The sequence below is a fragment of the Trematomus bernacchii genome, unplaced genomic scaffold (assembly GCF_902827165.1).
Source record: "Trematomus bernacchii unplaced genomic scaffold, fTreBer1.1, whole genome shotgun sequence".
In the NCBI taxonomy this organism is placed as follows: domain Eukaryota; kingdom Metazoa; phylum Chordata; class Actinopteri; order Perciformes; family Nototheniidae; genus Trematomus; species Trematomus bernacchii.
In genome coordinates, this window is record NW_022987686.1 from 382,319 (window position 1) to 407,366 (window position 25,048).

General features: G+C 40.9%; 1 protein-coding gene across 1 annotated transcript in view; it reads left to right on the forward strand.

Annotated features, from left to right (window-relative positions):
- The window catches only part of chd3 (chromodomain helicase DNA binding protein 3), a 38,578-nt gene extending 24,739 nt beyond the window's left edge, over positions 1–13,839 (forward strand). The window contains 10 exon segments of the mRNA XM_034136800.1: positions 414–600; positions 688–795; positions 881–1,012; positions 2,508–2,616; positions 3,646–3,778; positions 6,053–6,248; positions 7,256–7,419; positions 9,770–9,829; positions 9,831–9,897; positions 13,377–13,839. Coding sequence (XP_033992691.1) covers positions 414–600; positions 688–795; positions 881–1,012; positions 2,508–2,616; positions 3,646–3,778; positions 6,053–6,248; positions 7,256–7,419; positions 9,770–9,829; positions 9,831–9,897; positions 13,377–13,633 — 1,413 coding nt within the window. The 3' untranslated portion in view covers positions 13,634–13,839.
- The last annotated feature ends 11,209 nt before the right edge of the window (positions 13,840–25,048 follow it).

The following is a 25,048-nucleotide window of genomic DNA, read 5'->3' on the forward strand; positions in this document are numbered from 1 at the left end:
GATAGGTCCACTTTAAAGTCTTATTCCGTTGATGCCTGTTCATTTCATGCATTTCACTACAATTGCCGTTACATTATTTTCAACTACTTTCCAAAGCATGCCATCCATTTTTGTTCCGTTATTTCTTACTGTCAGTGCTTTCTGTTCCCTTTCATACAGCTTGAAGAAAAACATACATTGTTAACGCTTGGCAAAGTTTTTAAATAACTCCTGCTTTCAATGGAATCATAGCGGGATACTCATATCATATTAAAATCAAAGGAAACTGCCTGTAAGGTAGAAAAAAACGATCACTACAGCATGCTCTGGAAAATGATCTTTCAGAACGTTAATGGAATCAATAGCAAAAAGGCTTCACTGATGTGGTCTGTTCAAATCTATTTAAAGCTGACATTTGAAGATTTTGTGTTCAGTTTTCTTCTTCGACAAAAGACGCATCACAAACGGCGTCCCCGAGTGAAAAGAGCGAAGACAAAGAGGAGAGTGAGCTGAAGGAGGAGGAGAAGAAAGACACGACTGACGACACACCGGAGGAGAAGAAAGACCAAGAGGAGAGTAAAGAGGAGACGCAACAAGAGGAGGTCAAAGAGGAGACATCAGGTAAATACGAAAACACAGAACAGGAACTTGATAAGCCAAGTTGGTGTTAGTCCTTTCTCACGTGCTGTTTTAATCCTGCACAAAAAGGAGAAAAGGCGCCGGAGGAGAAGGAGAAAGAAAAGTGTGAAGAAACACCAGCCGCGAGCGAAACGGCGGACAACAAGGAGAAGCCCGAGGTGTCTGACGTCAAGAAAGGTACGCTTCGATGTCAGTGAAAGAAATCTAACATGGAAGAGTTTTTTTTACCCAATGACACCTTTGCTGTGTTTCTCGATAACAGAGGAAGTCAAAGGTGAAAGGGATGCTGGGAAAGAAGTGAGAGCAGCGAGGGAGGATTTACCCCCGGGAAACGGGAGGCTTCTCATGGAACGACCTCGCTTCATGTTCAACATCGCAGACGGCGGCTTCACTGGTCAGTACTGATTCTCCTGCCGTGTGTACATACAAAAATACTACTTTTAACTGGACTACTTTCATCTCTTTCCACAACTTCAACCATCTACGTTTACCTCTTCAAAATGTATTCCGGGTATTTTAGCTATCAATATTATCATAAAAGACAATTCTCTTTCTAAGCAATCTTTAAAGGGGACCTATCATGCAAAATGCACTTTTGTACGTCTTTTATACATGAATATGTGTCCCCGGTGTTCCAGGGAACTCACCAAGTGTCAGAAAACACAACCCTCTCTATTTTCCTCCATACCCAAATCTCTAAAAAAGGGGCTGCAACGGATCTGATAAAAACTGATCCAGATTTGAACACTGTCCTGACGTCAGGACGGTGGCGCTACGGCTATTGGGCCAACTCCACCAATCAGGAGGAGACAGCCACGGCCATTGCCGTTCGAAAGCGCTGGAGACGCTGTAGTACATATGCCAGGCCTGTAGGTGGTGCTGTTCTCACAGAATCAGCCCTTGCAAAAACAGAGCTAAAAAAGTGCAAATTGAGCGAAATGAGGCATGGCTAAAATGCATGATCTGTTTGGTATTTTGAAAAAGAAAAAGTATAAATATGCCTTATATAGGTATGGTCCTACACTATATTATTATAATATAGCATGATAGGTCCACTTTAAGAAATGGCTAATCTAATGAAAATTAGGTACAAAAAATGTAAAGATTTTCCCAGGCACTTCTATTTAATTAACTGCCAAGTTGGATGTAATTCCCAGTCACAGTTTTGACTTGGATGTTGACAAAAACTCTGTTTACAAGTTATTCAATTATAATAACGGCAACTCAGATATGACAAGAATTCAATAATAGCTTCATAGCAGTCATGACACCGGGGTAGGGAGTTGTGTTTTTCGGGAAAGGCTTTTTCTATCTGTATTTTTCTGTAAGTGAAGGCTAGAACAATTCAGTAAAAGCACTGCTATACTTCATAATGCCTAAAAAAATATGTTTTTGTAGAATACAAGTATGAAGACCTCTGACGGATCACAACAATATTGGCACATTTCAAAGATCTTACTAATGCAATTATACCTTGACTTTAGTATTTTAAGCAATTTCTGTATCCCTGTTTAATAGATTTAGAAGTACCTGTATGTATCATGCAAATCACCCCTATAATGTATACAGTTAAATTAATAAGATTTGTTTTTCTCAAGTAAACACACTACAGAGCGCCTGAAGCCGAGGACAGAAAGGTGAAAAGGTAACAATAACTTAATAACATGTCCAAACAAGCGTCTAGGCAGTCTAAACAACATAAAGCCACGACTAAATCAAACAAAACATTCCCGTTGCTTTCTCCCGCTTCTATACGAAAGCCAGAACCATCTCCCGGCCTTGATCACAAACCCAGAAAAGCTCTGTGTCCCGTGGAAACACCTGCAGCCAGGTTTCAGCCGGCTCAGCACTTTGAGTCATTTTTAGCTCCTGTTGGCTTCTCTCCACAGAGCTGCACACTCTCTGGCAGAACGAGGAGCGCGCCGCCATCTCCTCGGGGAAGATGAACGAGATCTGGCACCGCCGACACGACTTCTGGCTGCTGGCGGGAATCGTGATGTATCCTTGACGGCAGTTGCCCGAGCGATGACCCCGCTGTGTTTAATTTTCCTATAAGCCTGCCGAAGCCCAGCGTAATAAGTCAACAAGCAGGCCAGAGCTGGGTAAACAGCAAGCTGTGTGCTGGCAGCCACTGCAGTCGGTCATTTAGTTCATGTTGCTCCCTCTATTATGGTAATTGAGGCCGTGTAGCATTAATGTAAACGGTGTTTGCACCATTCTGCAAGATAATCATGAGGTCCATTTAGTCTGAAGTAACAGGGGAGAGGAAATGTGTGTATCAGAAGCTGCCTGAAACCTTTTTTGTGCTAAATTAACTGCACATTTGTATTATTTTGGGCTCAACATGTTATTTCTATAGGGTCAGATACCACTATTATGTCTGTTACTTACCTTTGAATGAAGGCTGAAGGCATGTACAAACAGCTAACACTAGCTAGCAACTTCAAATGATTAGCCTCCCAAGTATATTTAGTGTCTAATTAATATTTAGTACCACATTTGTTTGACCCATTCAAAGATGCAAACATGGAAAAATGACATTTTGTGGAAAAGTTCTGGAGAGATTGATTAACGTGTTTTAGTTAGCACGCAATTCTACGTAAAAGACTTAAAAAAAACAATTAATAATAGTAAAAAAATCTCGTCTTTAAATGTATTGTTTTGTACGAATACAAATAAAAAAAAATACAAATGTTAATCAATTAAGTCAGTAGGCATATTTTGTTACTTTGGACAGCGCTAAGCTAGGTATTTTCCCTTGCTATATGCTAGGTGTTATGCTAATGGCCGTGCTAAGCTTCTCTTAGCTCTAGCTCTATACTATAGGCACAGATTTCTTTTCATCTAATAAAGCAAACAAGCATATTTTCCAAATTATTAATTCTAATATGGGTCACAGCTTTTCCAGTCGAAGGATAATAGCTACAAAATGTTTAGTACTTAGCTTCCCTGTGATGTTACTTTTATGATGTTGGATACACTGTCTCCTACCCAAAAGTGTTACGTGACCCTTGACCCTGGTGTCAGTCACGGCTACGCCCGGTGGCAGGACATCCAGAACGACCCGCAGTTCGCCATCGTCAACGAGCCTTTCAAGTCGCAGGCGAATAAAGGCAACTTCCTGGAGATGAAGAACAAGTTCCTGGCTCGACGCTTCAAGGTGAGACGAGACGTAGCTCCAGCTTCACGTTGGGTTTGAAGGAGATCTGTTTGAAACGCCTCCATTGTAGTGCTTTGTTTACTTCCATAATGTAGCGACATCACTACGTAACACTAACGCTAGGGCTGCTCGATTATGGCAAAAATCATAATCTCGATTATTTGGGTCAATAATTGATATCACGATTATTAAAAACGATTATCCATTTACTTTGAAAACATCAATTTATTGGAGAAAATTTGATTTTAACAGTTGATTACCCTGAACTTTAAGTATAATTCAACTGAAAAACCAAAAAAAAGTAAATAAATAATAGTAATAAAAAAAAAAAAGTAATAATAATAATTTTAAAAAAAACGTTTTATTTCGATTACGTTGTTTTCGTAATCGTTGCAAGCCATAATCGTAATCGCGATTAAAATACGATTAATTGAGCAGTCCTAACTAGCGCTTTAATTGGCTAGCTCTTCAACACATTGTACATTATACTGTAGGTTAAGGGGGCGGGACATATTTTAGCTGTTGACCAATCACAAAAGAGCTGCCCAGCTAACCAAATGGAGCAGACTGGGCTCTGGTTTCAAACAGAGGGTGAAAAAAGGTGCTGCAGCACAGGCAGTATAGACACAGTAGAGACACAACATACAAATATGAAACCTGAACATAACAGGGCACCTTTAAAACAAGCTCAAATTATTAAACGGAGGCGTGTGGCGCAGTGGGTTAGTGCGTTGGTGTTCGGATCAGGGGAGCACAGGTTCAAACCCCACTGCAGTCAGCATGTCGTTGTGTCCCTGGGCAAGACACTTCACCCCAAATTGCTCCTGTGGGGATTGTCCGCAGTATTGAGTATGTAAGTCGCGTTGGATAAAAGCGTCTAACAAGTATCATGTAATGTAACGTAAACGATTACGTCCATACAAAGCAGTTTGAAGCAAACCTACATGACATAACAGATTTCAATACCAGACAGAAACTATTTCAGTCACATTTCGCAGTGTCTTCCATCACCTGACCGATGCCCCGACACCCACATACTGGCTGACCGCTGCATTTCTGGAAGAGCCCTCATCCTGTTTTTGAGCCGCTCACATGTTTCAGATCCTGCCGCAACATCCTCATTTACTGTATCTCCGTCTCTTTCACATTCCCCGTTATCTCTTGCTAAATAATAGTAGTTTTCTTTGTAAATCTGTCATCATGATGGCATAAAACAGCTCTAAATAAAAAAACGATTTCCTCTTAGAAGGTGTTAAGCCTTTAACCTTGTTGTGTAACACCTTTTAAACACTTATTTTGCTCATTTCATTATACAAAAATAAACAAATGTACAGAAAAAATACATTAAATATATTCAATCGGGTGTATTTAAAAAAAGATATAGAAATAACTGAATAAATAATGTATTCATTCTTTTATGTATTTCTCTCTGTAAACCATATTTCTTATTTACTTATTTCTTATTTATTTCAACATGTATTTCGTCTCTCCCCCTTCTAAATATTTGTAGCTTTTTGTTTGTGCAATCCAGATAGCACAAAATAAAAATAGATATTTCCCATTAGTATGTTTTTAGCCTTTACCCTTCTTGTGCAACACATTTTCAGCAAATGACCTCTTTTTGTACCGGACGGAGCTTGATTTCAAAATACTAGAATTACTGTTTCCATGCCGACAAGGAAACACGGTGGATTAACAACTCGGCCTTTCAATAGAGGATATTTAAGCAATAGCTCACGACAGGCCGTGGTACTATATGGTCATTATATCACGACAACCCCCTTAGCTGTAGTAACTAGTAACTACAATTCTACCCGTGATATACGCTCAGTATATCACGGGTAAGAACCAATCAGATTGCTTGATTTGACTTGTCCGTTTAATACAAATAAATAAATGACATACAAATTAAAAAAATTAAGTACATTTTATGCAATACACAGATATATTTTTTAGATATAATAAATAAATAAAATAGATAATAATAATAATTTTATATTTTCATATTGATTATTTATTTTATTTATTTCTCTCTTTATTCCATATATTATATTTACTTATTTATTATTTTATGTATTTTTTTCCCCGTATTTATTTTATAACACTGACTCCATTACATGCGCTTTTTAGTATATGCTTGCAACAAATACATAAAATCGGACCAAAACATTTTTTTGGGATGAAATTACAAGTAGATAAAATGGGTGATTTGAGTGTAATTTGACACACAAAGAAACCCCATTTCCCTCATGATCTGCCCCCGTTGTCGTGCAGCTGTTGGAGCAGGCGCTGGTGATCGAGGAGCAGCTGCGGCGGGCGGCGTACCTGAACATGACGCAGGACCCCTCCCACCCCGCCATGGCGCTCAACGCCCGCTTCACAGAGGTGGAGTGCCTGGCCGAGTCCCACCAGCACCTCAGCAAGGAGTCGCTGGCAGGAAACAAGCCGGCCAACGCCGTGCTGCACAAAGGTCAGGAAGTTCCTTTTTTATATCTGTATGTAACCAAACACATTTGGGCTGGGAGAGATTGGCTAACAAATCAAATCAAATCAAATCAAAATGTATTATAGCCCCAAATCACAAGAAATGCCTGAAAGGGCTGTACAAAGCAAAGACAAAAACAAAATACAAACGTCATAGCATAGAAATTATAAAAACATTATACAACATTATACCTCAACATTAGTATTGCCATGGGATAAAAGCATGTGACTGAAGTTAAGATAATCACAAGTGTATCATAAAATAGATCAACATATCTGACAAACTGTGGTGCAATCGTTGTTCCTTCCTGCTTCGGTAAAGCCAAGCAGATAAACTTACACGCTGTTATGTGATAGCTCCAATGCTCCAAACATTTCCTCACTGCCTCCCTGGCAAGTCTGTCCTTGTTTATATCGTTCCCGTTGAAAGGATAACACGCTCAGTGCACTTCTGCTCTTGTGTACCTGCACATTACGGCGCTTATAAACCTATTTATCAAATGGATCGGTAGTTAATTCCATGTAGGGATGTGATGACAGAGTGACAGAAACAGAACCTCATGTGAAGAGAACATGTTCATTATACCTTTTAAGATGAGACATTTACAGTCTATTTATAGCATCCAGACCCTGTAAATAACAATATAACTAACGGTAAACCTAGGAAGACAATCAAGGTATCAGAATTACGTACAAAATGTTGAATAAGAGGTGTAAATGAATAGATGCTTTTGTAGCCTATGTATAAAGATGAATAATAGGGAAAAGGTAAACACTTGCTTTTTACGAACCATTATAAGGCTGATAATATGCCTGAACACATTTGATTGTACAAGAAAGAACAGGCATGTACACATCTATGGAGATATAGAAGGGCCTTTTGTCTGTATCAAATAAAGTACCAAGTGATTAATAATAGTGTGCAAAACAAGCAGGAAGTTGGAGCTAAAAGGTGAAATTGTTGATCGGAGGTGTTTGTTTGTGTCCCAGCAGTGTTGAACCAGCTGGAGGAGCTGCTGAGTGACATGAAGGCCGACGTGACCCGCCTCCCCGCCTCGCTCTGCAGGGTCCCGCCCATCGCCGCCCGCCTGCAGATGTCCGAGAGGAGCATCCTCAGCCGGCTGGCCAGCAAGGGCACCGAGTCACACACCCACCCGGTCAGCAGCAGGCTACACACACACACACGCATGCACACACACACACACACACACACACACACACACACACACACACACACAACACACACACACACACACACACACACACACACACACACACACACACACAACACACACACACACACACACACACACACACACACACACACACACACACACACACCCAGGTCAGCAGCAGGCTACTAACACACACACATCCCCCCCGGTCAGCAGCAGGCTACTAACAACTAACACACACACACACACACACACACACACACACACACACACACACACACACACACACACACACACACACACACACCTGAGGCCTGTACTACGAAGCTGGTTCAACTTAACCTGGATATGTTGGAGTTAGCCGGTTGGCCTAAGCCAAAACATACGCGCTGGCGCTAAGCTGTACTCCGACGCTGGTTATCAAGTGGATCGCTCAAGCCAGCCGTGTCCTATCTAGTTCGGTGCGCGTTCACATGAAAGGGGTGGTATCTGGAGCATTCGACCAATCTCAAACACGGACAAGCGTACTGACAGCGCAGCGTCATACTTCCTGAATGAAAAGAGAACTTTAATATTAGTCAAATATGAAGAAGTTAAACTTTAAACATCCATGTCTTAAACACTTTATCCAGGATAAAAGCCACATAGCTGCACCTGCAAGGTGAATACAGCTGGTAAAAGAAAAAGTGTTTGAATGCGTACATTAACAGGTTTATGAAATCACTGCCCCGTCCAAGACACGAGTGGATCTGACTTTAATTAGGAGAATTTGACTCGAGTGTTTCGTCAACTTAATGTGTTGCTTAAAATAATACTTCTGCATACAGTATGTGACACTGTGAGTGTTGCACGGCCAGATACGGCTCAAGAAGCTGACTCAGATAAGGAAATATATGATACATTATGATGTGATATGATATGAATGATAATGGGGCACATCGACGTCTGCACTCACAGTGCCGCGGACTGTACTTAATGTTACTCTGATCCGGTTACTTATGTCGTGGCAGATATTTAAGTAAGCTTTCTTAACGCTAATATTATAATAGTCAGATTGCTCTGAAGATGGGAGGGGATATTCTATTAATTTTCACGTTCACACAGTCAGTTGATTTTTGCCGGCTGTCTTTCCTGCAACGGCAGTTTTTCTGTATTTCCTCTATCCTGTAATATGACTTGATCGCTTTAAACTCCGCACACGGAGCTCTGATTGGTCAGCAGGCGGTGCTTTCACTGAGTTGATCTCTTAGCCTGCCACCTAACCTGCTCCGGAGCAGGTTTGCCGCTCAGCATAAGTTACCATGGAAATCTAGCCTGCTAAAAAGAGAACCAGCGTCGTAGGACCGGAAAGCCCGAGATTTCCCTGAATTTAGCCGGCTAAGAGAAAATCCAGCTTCGTAGTACAGGCCTCAGGTCAGCAGCAGGCTACTAACACACACACACACACACACACACACACACACACACACACACACACACACACACACACACACACACACACACACACACACACACACACACACACACACACACACACACACACACACACACACACACACACACACACACACACACACACCAGGTCAGCAGCAGGCTACTAACACCCCCCCCCCCCCGGTCACACACACACACACACACACACGCACACACACACACACACACACACACACACACACACACTTTAACAGGGGTGGACTGGAGTGAAGTACATGTACTTAATCACTGTATTTAAGTACAAGATAGAGGAACTTGTACTTGAGTATTTTCATTAAACACACACACACTTTAATAGGGATGGACTGGAGGGAAGTACATTTACACAAGTGCTAATAAACAGACATTGACAGACATATATATTTATTAAGAATACAAATGAACTCCAAATGTACCAGCTGTGAACACAATAATGCATACAAATTATGATCCAGTAATTAATAGATATATAAGATTCTGAAATGGGATTTTATGCAATTTTACACGAGTTACTGTACATGAGTACATTAACCAAATACTTTGACTTAATTTGGTGTTGCTACTTCTTATTAAGTTTAAACATGAGTATTTCTTTAATGACTGCTCTTAACCACACCCAATAAAAACCTCAGCCACACTCACACGTTAAAACCTGCCTTCATTCAGTGGGAAAAATCCAAATGGAGGCCGGCCAATGAAAACACAGAGAGCCCATTATCCTGTCACCCACCTGTGGACTTCAACGTGTTGAGTCAGCAGATTTATGTGTCGGCTTACTGTACATCATCAAAAAGTGATTTGTCTTATTTATCTTATATCCTCTGTTTATATAAATCACATCCTCTCTTCCTCTGTGCAGCCCATTCCCCCGGGACCCTACGCAACCCCTCACAACTACGGAGCCCCATTCACCCCCGCCCCCCCCGAGCGCCCTCCTCATGGGAGGGGCCAACTACAGTCAGATGTCGCCCGGATCCTTCATATCAGGTACGTTTTTAAAGCTCCATTCACATCCCATTTTTTTTCTATCACAAACGTTGAGAATTACTTTGTTTATTTTTCCACTTTGACCCTGTTTTCCTGTGTTTTGTGTGACTAATGAGTGCAATCATTTTCTAAATCGGTCCTTATTGAGCAAGAGTGCTGTCAAGACGGCTGTAATTTATGCCTATTGGGGCCATTGTGCATCATACATTTTTTTACTTTTTCCAGTGTTTTTGCTGTTGACAGGGTCATATAGTTAATGTGGACATACATTGACAGTGTAGCGTCTCGCAATAGGTTTGATTTGCAGCCCTCTTGCTCAATACTGGACCAATTTCATACCTTTTGTCCCAGTTAGACTCAAAAACATGGGAAAATACAGTCCAGGTTAAAAAAAAAAAAACAGAATAGTAAGGATCTCAAAGTTGGTCAAACTATAAAATATGTAAGACCGAATTACACGTAGATATATTTGAAACAATGGCATTGTAATTGTAATTCTCTATAAAAGTGCAGCATTTTGGGTTTGATATCTCTGTCGGTGTGTGGAAAAGTGTTTTTGAAATTGCTTAAGGGGTGAGAGAGAGTTTAAGTCTGCACATGCGGGTGCAGGTGCTCTGTGTGTGGGTGTGAGAGCGAGAGGGGTGGACCTGTCCCAGTCAATCAAAAACAATAATTATAGTATTCAATATAATTCACACAAGAATAACTGTGCTTTTGATATGTCTGCAGTTTAAACCTGATTTATGCTTCCTTGAGGAGGTAAATAATTGCCTTTTCATACTTGGTGATAGAAGATCATTATGGGAAGATTTGGACAGGAAACGTCTTCCACCAATTTCACACATAAGATAGTGTTACCTCGCAGTTAAAGGTGGGGTAGGTAAGTTTGAGAAACCGGCTCGAGATCGCTAGAATTTGAAAATACACGACCGGAGAAAATCTGCCACTTCCTTACAGAGCCCCTCCTCCAACACACACGAACGCGCACATGACCAATGAGGGCACGAGATAAGTTTGTGCACAGATGGAAGGCTGACAGGCAGGTAGGCCATCCAGTTATTTTAGCCGGGCCGGCTAAAATGATTGGTCGTGCTTTTTACAGTACTACGGCTTCCACAGATGACATTTTTTTATGGATTTTTTGTCAAAGCACTTAAGATATTCATTGCTATCGGGATGTTAAGAGCATTCCATGGAATATAACAAAAAGTGTATCTCGAGCCGGTTTCTCAAACTTACCTACCCCACCTTTAAGAGTACTTTTCAGCCTCTGTAAACTGTTGTGAAATGACCTCTGTGGCTCTGGAGGAGAAAATAACCCTGATTATGTCATAGTGATGTCATCAGGGTGCTCTCTGCCTGGGCTTGGAGATAACTGGTTAATAGCGCAAAGCCTGCGTTACAAAGTAGGAACATGGAGTTGGACAGATGGAGGTGAGGAGGGTCGGACAAAAGCCTCAGTTGCATTATGGGAAATGTTGGATCTAGTGTCTCTCGAGCTTGAACCATACTAAGTACCTAAAGACAGGAATATTTTTGGCCTGTGCTGCTTTGATTTTTTTGTATTGCTCTGTTTGCAGGTCTCACCATTTTGTGAAAGTGAAATAATAAATAAGTTTAGTGCTGCTTAAATTTCACTTTGTATTAAGGACTTCAGCAAGGAGGTCTGCACACACAGTTGCTGAGCAATTCTTCAATTTTCTATAGCAGAATCAGTAATCTGTATGAGAAAACACAAGCAGCTCAAGCTCAGTAATCACAGTTGTTTCAGTCTCTCGAGGATGGGCAGTTCACAATGTGTCTTTGAATTGCATCTTTATATGGTTATGTTGTTGTGGAAAAACATTCAGAATCAAAATGACTTCTTCTGGGAATTTCAGGAAAATTCCTGCGAGCAAACGTGTTGTGATGGAGTGCTGTTGAACTCTTAGATTTCAGTCTAATCCTCTAATATGTGAGGAATAAGCACTACCTGATGGATTCTAAAGCGAGACCGCTTTAAGCACTTTGAGTCGACACTTTATCTCCCCGCGCAGCTTAAGTTGCGAAAGCTGCCACAAAGGGGTCCATATTGGAAAAACACATCTGCAGCTTCTGATGTGGCTGCCAGATAGACACCTGAAATAGACATTACCAAAAATCAAACAGGAACGTGCTGACTGCTATATTAAGGCATTTTCATCTCTTAACATGGTCCCACCTCAAAAACCTCCAGACTCAGCAGTAACGACACATTGTGCAACAGTGAAAAAACGCAGTCTGGCTCGCTATCAAACCTGTCTGTGTTTGCTTCTCCGTGTTTATTTTTTTCCCTTCATTGTGGCTATGATTAGTTATTGTGTAGAAAAATAAAGAATTTGTTCCGTCTTGTCCAACTCTCCTCGCCTGCTGTGTGTCAAAGGAAGCCTGTGAATTTATTTCCTCGTAATGAGTTTGGTAACGGCATATGCTCGCCAGACGCACTGCATGTGTGTTCGTGTTCGGAGATGTTTAGATTGCGGCGATGTGGCAAAGATAACTGGTAAAACCCGATATTCCCCAATAGCTTTGCCCTAAAGAAACCACAACACCCAGCGCTCTCTGCCTCTCACTCAGAGGATCTTGATTTATGTAATTGTAGACCAAGACATCTGTCAAAGGCATTGCATTCTAGAGAGCCAGGGCCTATCTCTGAAAATGTCATTATGCTCTGTGTCTGGCCATGCCAAGAAAACATTTCGGACTTTGTACCGAGGTATTTTGAGAGGAACAGAAACCACAGAAGGCATTTGGTTGTGTAAACGTCGTGTTGTGACTCGTGGAGCGGCGGGAGGGCTGGGCCCGGCGCTGGATGTTCAGAAATAGTCCCGCGCAAGAGTTTGGCTTTGTGGGGGCCTCGCAGTGCAGTTTGAACACCCTGAACTCTGGCAGGGCACAAGCACGCACATGAGGCCACATTTATGGTTCTGATTGGGGTCGCGCTGGTTCCTGACCTCAGCTGGGGAGGGAAAGAAAGTCAGCCAGAGAGTTAAAACAACACAATTCTCTGATTCTGCGACCTCCAAGCTTCCCTCCGTTAATAGCCGTCTCCTGAGAGAAGCTCCCTTGCTTGAGTACACAAAACATATCCAGAAATATGCATGTCTGCCATGGCACGACTTTTGCTGCACTCTGTGAACTACAAAAATGTAATGATACACCAAATGCTCCATGTGCTTTTCTCACACGATATATCTTGACTGCATTGTTTGGAACACTTGTTTCAGGAGGAAGCTTCTCATCAAAGGAGTCCCACATACTAGGCATCTTTTTTTAGGGGGCGTAGAAATTAGGGCCCTTCAAGTGGAGCACCCGCCCTGCTGAAGTGTCCTTGAGCAGGACAGTGAACCCCCCGCCAGACTAAAAGAGAATTCCCTACGGGGACGAGTAAAGTGTGACATTTTCCTGCTCCCCCCCTCTCCGAGTCTCCACTACAGTCTGCCGCTTGTCTGCCCCCACAGAAGCCGCTGCTGGGGCCGCCGGGGGAGCTGCGTGGGGAGCCGCCTGGGGGCCGAACGCTGCGTGCCAGAAGACCAAGGAGCACGACGTGGGGCAGCGGCAGCGCGTGGTGGACCTCTGGAAGGACGGCAAGTCGGAGGGGGCCATCGGGCAGGAGCTGAGGATGCCCAAGTCCACCGTGCACAGCATCATCGTCAAATACCGCCTCAGCAACACGGTGGAGAACCTGCCGCGCAACGGGCGACCAAAGAAACCCTGATTGGGGGATAGTTGGAAATTTGGATGGAAAATCCAGGAATGTAACAAAAATGGTGGAATAAAATGGCTGAATGCATGAAGAGGAAGTCCAATGAGGACCCAAGGACAGAGCACTTTGACACTGCTGGAATGTGAGGAATAAAAAAGGGAGAGGTAAAGCTCACTGGATAAAAAAAAAAAAAAGACATGGCGGCGCTTGAAAGAAAACAAGCAATCAAGTGCAGAGAGACGGCCAGAATAAGGAGGGAGAGGTGAGGAGCTGGCGCTGAGATAAAGCTCTAATGATGCGTGGGGGGGGGGGAAGGGGGAAGGAGGCAGAGACAGAAAAAAGAGAAATGACCTGTCTGGAACAAACAAATCTTGGAGGCGCTACTGAAAAAAACTCTGAAAGGAGAGACTGAAAAACAGACGGTATGTTAATGCAATCACAGGTTTTCAGGAAAATGCAGCAAAATGAGGATTTCTTTTTTTCTACAGCCGCTCAGACAGATTTCTTTTTCTGTTTCCCCCTCTGTGCCGAAAAAAGATTTCCCCCCGGATCAATTCTTCATCCGCCGGCTGACTGAACAAGCCCGTCCCCTCGCTCTGACCCTGTACTCCCTCATTCCTCCGCAGCCCCCCACTCTCCCGCCTCGCTTTCTCAGTCTCACACATACAGTATATATAGCTATACACCGTGGACCTCACACACAACCTACAAAACCTGCAAAACAAAACTGAATTTCTCTGCTTAGCACGGGCAGATGACATCAAAACTCAAAATAGAAAGGGATGAACTCGGATGATCTTTAAAGGAAAAATGGAAAAAGGAGATTTTTTTGAAGTATAAAACACTTATTTCCTTGGACTCTTTGCCCCAGCATTCCTGAGTCCAACCAAGCGTAGAACCGTAGATATAAAAAACATTGCCTTTGTCCAACAGTTAGTAGCAGCTGACAAAATGTACTGTATTACAAAGCATATTTACTATTGCACCTTTTTTTGTGGGGGGGGGGGGGGGGGGGGGGTCACTTAAAGGGGAATATCACTCCACTAAGCTCACATTTCCTGTTTTTAAGCCGAGCAGATATCAGTATTTACGAGCCGCTCTTCCTCAAAGTTAAAGAGTGTAATCTGTCATCGCAAAGGAAAAGGGAGACTCACTTTGAAACCTCGGGGAGACTTTTTTCTTTTGTTCCTCGAGCTTCTTTATTGTGACAGCGTGATGGATTCCACGCTGGAAAATGTCCCCTGATCCCCGAGAAAATAAAACACTCTGGACTGTATCATCGTCTTTCCACCTCGGAGTGTGTGCAGCAGAGCTTTACATCCCAGACTCCTCTGCCTCTTGTCTGCAAGGCGGAGATGTGAACAATCTGTTTCACAGTCCACACTTTTCTACGACCTATGAACATTTTTAAGCTAAAATTGAGTGGTATTTCCCTTTAATCTGAAAGGGCATAAGGACCAGAGACGTGTGGCAGTAGTGCGGCCTGCAATGAAGACTTGACTGTGTGTGTGAAGGTTGCTGAGTGTGCGAATGTGTTTTTTTTTTATACATGCGAGTATGTGCATGGTAGCACTGGCATTTAAAATCTAAAATAGATATTATTTAAAATGTTCAATATTGGTGCTAATAAACCTATAAGAGTATAAGCTATTAAAACTGTTATTATGTCTTTGTTACAAAATAAGCTAAACTTCACACACTTTATTTTGTTTTTACACAACCGTTCAATACTTACTTAATTACTGTATAATGATACCGTCTAAAATGTGCAAATTAAAGCTTATAATAAACGTATAATAAACCAAGTGAGCATGTGTAAAGGGAATAGACTTACTCATAATGATATGGCCAATGAGAAATATCACTCTGCAGTTTCTCACGGCTTTTCAGGACACTTTAGCGTCTTTCAGCTCCGTGTTTTGGTTTTACCGCACTTTACACTTTTTGTTTCAGTATCAAGGCGCTCATCAACATTGTTAACTAGCTGAAGGAAGCTATTTTATAAACCCATTGTGCGCTACTTGCCCAAAACCAAACCATGTTAGCGACTAGCTTGTGAGCAAAGTGTAGCATTTAGCAGCTAAAGAGCAACATAATTCCTTCAGGAGTTGGTGGAGACCAAAAAAGAGCTAAAAGGAGAGATTAATGCACTTAAAGGTCCCCTATTATACTATTTTTCAGCTATATATTATAGGTCTCAGATATATACAAAACATGTATCTTGGTTGAACTACCAAGCAGAGCATTGTAGCTTGCCATAAACCCCTCTGTTTTAGCCCTGTTTCACAAGTGCTGATTCTGTGTCTGTAGCTTTAAATGCTAATGAGCTGCTGCTGGCCACGCCCCTCTGCGAGATGATTGGTTTAAAAAAACAAAATGGTGCTCTAGGAGGAGATTCAGGTGATGTTACCTGGGGTGTTACCTTGGTTCGTGATTGGCTAATGGTTGCACAACTCTAAAAAACATTGTGAAATCACGAAGTGGACAAAATCTGATCTGCTCATCATGATAAAAACAGAGAGAATATTTTATCCGGAAACTTTCCCATTCTCTTTACACAAAGGAGACACATAATTATGTTTAAAAGACGGGGAAAAGTGGATTTTGCATCACAGGTGACCTTTGAACTCAGTTGGTTGAGAGAAACAAAACTCCAAATGAAACAGTATATTACTCCATGTCTATAGCCCTTTTTAAATAGGGGAATATACCAATGTTTTGCTGCTCTCAATTTGCTCAAAAATCTCAATTAAGACACATTTTCTGGAAATATCTGATCAAAGATTAGTAGCCAAGACTAAAAATCTGACCCACTTTGATTTCTTACCAGTTTTTGATACTTTCAGGTCCTGAGCCCAGCCTTGAAAGGAAACAGAGACATGGACATAGCAAATTCGTTTTACAGTTATAACCTTGATTTACCTTCAAACTCTTGCAACACATTTATTTACGCAACTCTTTCAAGTCTCTCTGTTGGACCGACTCTCAAATCAAACAGTTGCTCTTTAGTTCCCAAACACTTGACGGTTCAGATGCAGACGGTTGTTACTGATGAAAGCTTTTGGCACAGACACGCTCACGCAAATGCTTTTCGGTAAGCATTTCCTGCCAAGATGGCAGCGTTCACTTCTATCAGATAGTAGACGGGACCTGCAGGGAGAGACATTACGGCCAGGAATGTTTTTTATTGCCTTTCTGGACTTGAGATGCTCCATCCAGTCAAGAGCCAGAGTTTTAGCAGAATAATGGTTTGAGTCCAGATGTGGTCTGTTTAATTTATCATATTTTTCTTTACTGTAACTACAAATATCACTGCCAACATAACTTAGAAAGTGTTTCTCGGTCTAACACTGACTTGTTAATGTCTCTGCGTTTGGATGGACAGAGGTGAAGTCTTGCTTAGTGAGTTCAGAAGGAATCTGTTATCTGGTGGAAAACAAGTGTCTCATTTAAATCCAATTCCTGTTTTCATCTTATCTTGTTTTCTTTTACCATATATGCCTTTTTTCCGTAGAGCCAAGTCATACTGGATTATTTTGTCAAGCCAATAAGCATTCTTTGAGATACTCGGTCAGAAATGCCTTCAGAACAGAAACGGGTTTATTTGTTTTCAGTGCCGCCAAACAAACTCATGTTTCAATAAAGAATCCATCAATTATAAAAACTGATTCTCCTTCCAAAACACGCAAAAGATTTGAATCAAGGACGGACTACACAACTAACAGTGACAACCGGTATTTCATTTAGAGAGGAACTAATTACGACATTGAATGGCTTTTACGGTATCAAAAGCGAGATATGATGACGGATGACGAAAACATATATTACGTTTTTTGTAATGAATGTATGACGAAAAACATTTCCGATAACAATCCTTTAGATTATTTTTGGAACAATTACGACCTAAAAATGTACAAACCGGAAAATGTTAGCGTAAAAATATACAGTTCAGCGCTCTCTAGTGGACAACGTATGTAATGCATCTTTGGCATTTCTCTACTGTCCTTTTTTTTTTGTATATTGGCCACGGCGACATATCGGTCAGGCTCGTTATTTCGTCTTCTCCCCATCCTGAGCAGATTTTTCCCCATGTAATCAACTCCGTCTTCTGTTTTTGGATATTTGTTTTCGCCCTGCACCCGTAATTCCTCTTGCTCTTTCACCCGGTCTTTACCTCCATTTGTTTTGCTTCTTATCAGATTTAATCACCTCTCACACACACACACACTTTCTCTCTATCCCTTCTGTTGGCCTCCACTGGCAAAATGCCCCAAGTTCTCCCATGAGTCCCCCCCCCCCCCCCCCCTCTTGTTGAAGAGACACACACAGTCACAGCCTTCAGCTCAATACGCTCTTTATCGCATCTTTGATCAGCACGGGGGTATTATGACAGTTTATCTTTCCCCGTGGCGCGATTGAGAGAAGTGCGCTGTTGGTCTATTCCTGGCTTTGTTTTGAAAGGAGGGCTAAACTTGCCGTTCCACTCCCCGAGCAAATTCATGATACACACACACACACATCCCTCAGCCAGCCAGCTGTGCAGACGTGTAGAAAGAAGATATCTGTCATGCATGTGTGCGTTTTTGTGTGTCCGTGACCTCATGTGCCTGTGTGTGAATGTGTGTGTGTGTGTGTTAACTCATTGCCGGCCTCACTTTCTCCAGGTTATGCACTTCTGGGGTTTTATCATTATTGTTATATGATATATTGATGTACTGTATTATGCAAGTTTGCTCATTAAAAAGGTTATCAGAGTATTATCAAGCAAGCCTAAATGCAGTTTCTCTTTCAGTAAGTCAGTGTGATACCTTGGTTGCATTATCATAAATAAACAGGATGATTGACAGGTCCCCCCCCCCTCAGATATTTATAGAAACTAAAGCCATATTTCCCTTAAATGTCGGCATATATTGCAAAAGAGGAAGTAACATATTCTTCCAAACCTTGTGAGCTACACTGAAATAGATTTAGATTTTCTGAAGAAGAAAGTTAAAAAAATAGAATTTTGAAAATAGACGTTTTTTTGGCTAGTCTCTGTCTAGCTATAGAAAAGAAAATTAGCCAAGAATAATTTTTGGAGGTTTTTTGTTTTTTTCCTTATCATTTTCATAAGAATGTGCATAACAACAAGCACTTTTAACCTCGGATTTGGAAGGGTTTACTGTAATTACCCGACTGCCTGTTAATAACTTGTTGATGTTAAAAGTGCTAAACCTACTTTTAAAGGGGCCCCCATAACTAATTTTCAGGTTCTTAATTGTATTTAGTGTCTCTACTGTGACATGTCTCCATGCTTTAATGTTCAAAAAGCTCTTTCTCATACTGCCTGTGCTGCAGCACCTCTTTTCACCCTCTGTCTGAAACAGCAGGTCGGCTCTGTTGATTGGTCAACTGCTTAGATATGTCCCGTCCCTTAGCCTGTCACTTACAATGTGTTGTAGCGCTAGCACAAGTGAGACAAGTGAGAAACTCTCTCTGTAAGGGACTTTGGGATTTTAGCTTGTGCAGACCATTTACATGCAGCAAAACCTATACAACAAACTAAAGGAAATAAAGCACAATTGGGCTTTTTTAAACCTTGACACACCATTGGAAACAATCCTGCTATCTGCTTGGATTACTTGGTATAATTAAGATCATGCCATAGTAGTAGTTTAGTGTTAATAGTATATACCCAGACGTGAAACCTACTGGACATTCATCATTCTCAAAAGAGATTTTCGGCATTTGGTTCATGAATTCCCAAAAGATGTTCAATAGCCGTTCTGAAACACTTTCTAAATGTGTGTATTACTTGCAAATGCGTGATCCTGTGTGAGTAAGAACAATGGTTCATAGAGAATTTTCCAGATAAGAACGGAGAACAAAGACCAATTCATGTTGAACTGACTCAGATGATCTCTCTCTCCCTGCAGTGTTGAACGGGCCCCCCATGTCTGTAAAGAAGGAGCGTGAAGCGGAGCTGCTAGTAAACCGCCGGGAGCAACGCAGCGGAGAGGTCATCTGTATCGACGACTAGACTACACACACTCTCACACACACACACACACACACACACACACACACACACACACACACAAACACACGGAAACCCATCTGCTGCAAACATATCTTCAAGGAAGTTTTTGCGCTAACACATCCAGTATTAAAACGTATTGACAGAGCTTCTAAAACTTTCCCTGACAAGCTACACTACACACACTCATGCACATGTGCACTTAATGTCCACACACACACACACACACACACACACACACACAGCCCTGCAGTACATACACTCCAATATTGTCTCTTAACTTCATGTGACCTTTTCTCGTCTGCCTCAAACCATTATACTCCTCATAAGCGGGGCCTCTTCACACAGGCCTCTTGGGATGCTTCTAACCTCATCTACACACACACACACACACACACACACACACACACACACACACACACACACACACACACACACACACACACACACACACACACACACACACACACACACACACACACACACACACACACACACACACACACACACACACAACGCTCAACCCACCTCAACCCTAGAAACCTTTTAGATCTCTCAATAGACCATGTAACCTTCCTCCTCCTCCTCCCCTCGACAGGAAGCTGCATGTGAAACTAAAATCATTTCAAACTCCATCCCCTGAAGCATGTTTTAATCACAATAAAGCTGTCTTGTGGAAAGGGAAAAAAAATGGTGTCAAGCTGTGCCTACAGTTGTTTTAATACTGTTTATAATTCTCCCAGTTTCTCAGTCTGAGCAGCTCCAAGCACAGCTTTTTTCATTTCTTTTAGTGATGAATACATGTTCAGATACAAACACATGCAGCAAGGTATGATATGATAATTATATTCAGGACTCGTTTGACCACATTAGGTATTTGCCGCCGCTTCCCTGGTTCTAGTTATGTAAGGAGCTTTGAGGTATTTTGGGGGTTCGCTACAATGCTATTTTTTTTTGGGGAAACCTCCAATGAATGTTTATAACCTTTTCATAAAGCAAGTCAGTGTTATTAAACCTGTTGATCACCCTGAACACTCCTCTTTAGCCCCCCCAGGTTTCTATTTCTTTCTACAAAATCCTGTGATATACTTTGCATATTTAAGCAGCTCATTCGTGTTTTTACTCTCATGATTATGACTATTGTCGTTTTGTGTTCTCGTTGTTGCTTTTCGAGAAAGAGCTTCTACCAAAAGATACATTTTTTTTGTAACGGGAATAAAACGATTCAGTATGCGCAACACACAAACGCACCTTTTTTGCAATGTTTTGTCCTATGATTACAAGAGAACGCAAACGAAGAAGTTGAGCTAACTTCAGAGGTAGATATATTGCAAGAAAACTTGTTTTTCTTAATTGTTTTTTAGATTTGGGGCTTGCAAATGACATATATAGAAAATAGGCCAGATGTTACCCTTAATGCCTCTTTGAGCAGAAAGATAATGTATACAATGTAACCCAAGTAAAAATACACGGTTATTATCTGGAAAATCAAAGGCTTGAAACTCATTTTATATAAAGCATCATTAAAAATCGCCTTAATAAACATAGCTGAACAAATGTAAAATCATTCAACTGAATTTAGAACCTGATGTCAACCTGTAAATCCAAGTCTGCTTTAAGTTAAAAACGATAGCTACTGTAGGGGTTAATTTATCTCATAAATCCCAGACATGATACACTTATCGTCCCAGGAAGTAGTCTCAGACCATGTTATGAGTTATGTTACATATACAAATGTTTTTGCAACCCCTGAACTAAAATGTTTAAAGCACTTACATTTTTTTTTTTCACTTTTACTTTGTCCTCTCTCCAGATTTTGTGTTCATTTCTGGGTATCTTGTGTTACTGTGTATGTAGTGGTGCCGCTCAAATGGCAGTGAAACCTGTCAGTGACGACGCATCACCTTTTTTTTCTTTCTTTTTTTTTCTGTTTGTAATAAAACTGAATGAAACGATAAAAAGCACTGTGTGGTTTTTTCTTTTAAATAGACTGACTGATTGACTACAGAGTATAGGCTATTTTTTCCATTTGATACTTGAAGCGCATTTTGCAGATAATACTCACTTTTTTTTTCTTTTTTTTATATATATACATGTGTTGAATACTCTTTTAATGTAGTGGAGTATTATACTGCTTTCTGTATTTTAAATTTTAAATAAAATCTAGTTCCCCCTCTAGCCTTAGCTGTGTTTTGTGCTAATGAGCCAATGTAGCTCAAAGCTAAGTGTGAAAATGGTAAGAATTACACCTGCTAAACTTTAGCATGTTAGCAGAAGTGGAAAGTAATTAAGTACATTTACTCTAACTGTACTGTACTTAACTACAGTGAGATTTTAAATGCAGGATTTTTACTTGTAATGGAGTATTTTGACATAAATGTATTGGTACACTAAAGGCTCTGAATAATACTTCTTGCAGTAGTATCATTGTCAGAAAGGTAGCATGCTGAGCTATTGCTAATTAGCATTTAGCTGAATCCCTCACTTGCATAAATGCACAAGAAGAATGTTAGCATTTAGCTAGTGTCTTAGCTACACCCATAATGCACCTGCAGGCATCCATGTGGGTTTGTTTGATTTGGTTACCTTGCTGTCCTGGCCGGGTGGCGGATACTCCAGGGTTTACTCTTTTTATTTTATTTTACATTCAGTGATGTATTGGTGAGGACATTTGTGCAGTTTGAGTCTGAGAACCTGGGAAGAAAGAGGCTGGGTTGACGGGTTATATTTAAGCAATAGCTCACGACAGGCCGTGGTATATGCTCATTATATCACAGCTAAGGGGCGTGGTTCGGCCCGACGCGAAGCAAGCAGTTTGCTTTTCGGCCCAACTGTATACTGTTTATCTCAGACGCGGAGGGTTACTGAGTTGTTTTGAAAAGTAACTTACAATTCTACCCGTGGTATACGCTCAGTATACCACGGCTAAGAACCAATCAGATTGCTTGATTTTACTTGTCCGTTTTATAATTCCTGTTGGACTTCGCGGTGAGTACAACAACAAACCACTGTACAAACATGGCGCTGTCAACAACCACACTATTGCATAGTGATTATTGGTGTGTGTGATGCCCATAAATGCCATGTTATGCCATGTTTAGGGTCTATTTTCTGCGTGTGTTTGTGGGCTGTATGTAGCTGCTGTTGAGTTAATATTGTTTATACCTCTCTGTTTTCTGCCCTTGTGATGTTTTGTCAATGTTACTGTAATGTAAAGCCTAAGTACATTTACTCAAGTAAAACATTGAGGTAGGCTACTTGTACTTTTCTTCTTGAGTATTTTCACGTTATCCTTCTTTATACTCTCTGAGATATTTTGCAGACAAATGTAGTTTTTACTGCACTACCTTTTATTTTACAGATTTAGTTATTTGCTACTTTGCACATTTAGATTACAAATATACATTTTTAATCAACTAATTCATGATTATATACTATTATAGGTTAAGCTACCCAGTATTATATAAAGTCATTCAAATAAACCCCACTTTTACCAAGTGATGAAGAGATTATTGCATCAATAATTATAATACAATCATTTACATATGGTGCTTAAATGTGCCATTCTGCATACTGAGTACTTTTTTGGTACTTTACGTATATTTTAATGCTAATACTTTTTTACTTCTACTTGAGGACAGTTTTGAATGCAGTACTTCAACTTGGAACAGAGTACTTTTAGTTTTGCTACTTTTATTTAAGTGAATCATCTGAGTACTTCTTCCTCTGTGTTTTGGTCTTGTGTTAAAGTGGCAGGTTAGTTCTTGGCTTACAGTATCAATACTTGATCCACCCGCCGTGGTGTCCATGGCACTTTTGGTGTATTGTTGGTTAATTTTTGTGAGTTTTGTCCTCTTAACTGGTAAGACTTTCCTGAAAAAGATGGTTGTTTATTGATCAATAACCAGTTGCAGGCACAGGCTTCCAAGCAGTAAATGTTTTGTTTAGCTCAGTTGCATGTAGTCTATGATGTTTCAGAAAAACTGACTTTGCTGCAAAAACTGTGCAATTGCTAACATTGGCTAACCTAGGCTACCATTTCAGACCATGTAAGACTGCCTACGTGTGCAGCAAAACCCTAAAGTGTATTGAATTGAACAAGCTTGCATTTAATGCTTACATTTCATTTCTAAGAGTATGGTTGTTTTATTTGTTTTTCGTTCAATGTGAGTTTTAAATCTTCCAGTGTGTGCAAATGCAACTTGATATAAATTGAAAGTCTCTTTATAAATGTTTCTCTCTTAATTGACACTCATCTAATGTAAAGGCAGATTGAGAGGAAAACAACATTTAAGGCTCCACTTTTTCCCAAATTGTCCCATTTCCTGCATATATTTAATCTGAAATGTAACACCTATTTCCTTCAGATACTCGAGAAAAAAGGAACCAATAGCCGCTTCAGAGACTAATAACTCTGTTAATCTGCACAGGAGGTGTGAAAGCAGAACGATCTTGATGTGGGCGACTGTGAAGACGATGCAGTGACACATGCATGGCAACAAACTCCAGGATCAGATGGTCAGTGATTCATGATGACAGTAGATGAGAAGCCAGCCTGCTCCCTTATTTACTATTCACTGTTATCTCAGCTCCATTGTTCCTTGTGGACAAGTCAACTCCCATTAAGTGCACACTGATGGCCTCATTAAAGGGGCCCTATTATAGTTTTGGGGGGTTTTCCCTTTCCTGTAGTGTGTTATAAAGGTTTTGTGTGCATGTAAATGGTCCCAAATCCCAAAGTTCCCTCCAAAGGGAGTTTCTCTCCCACACACCTTAGGGGCAACTGTGGCTGTGAGGGAGTGCGTTCGTCTTTGGGTTCGATCCCAGCCCGTTCAGTCAACATGTCGATGTATCCTTTGGGCAAGATACTTAACCCTGAGATGCTCCCGATGGCTAACAGTGTGTGAACGTGTATCAAATGTAGCTTCCCTAGATCAAGTGCTAGTGCTCTGCATGAATGAGGTGTGAATGGGTGAATGACTCGGAGTATATAAAGGGCTTTGAGGGGTCGAAAAGACCTGATAAAGAGCTATATAAGTACAGTCCATTTATCATTTACACCCCATCAATCTGAAAATGAGCATAATAGGGCCCCTTTAACAATATTGATATATTATTGCAATTAATGGGTATCAAACTTGCAGACATAACTCATTCTGGAAAAGACAACTTTTTTCGACATACTTAAAGGAACTTCTCCAAAATAAACAAAAAAGTTTATTCAACTTTTATGACAAGTGAGTTAAGAAGAAAAGAACACCCACGCATTGCATAAATCATCATTTTAGAAAGAACTTCTTCACAAGACTTCACAACAACGCAATAATAAACTTTGACATTTAAAAAATAGGAATCGGGTCAGGGAAGTGTGTAATACTGTGCATGTGTGAATGTGTGTGTGTGTGTGTGTG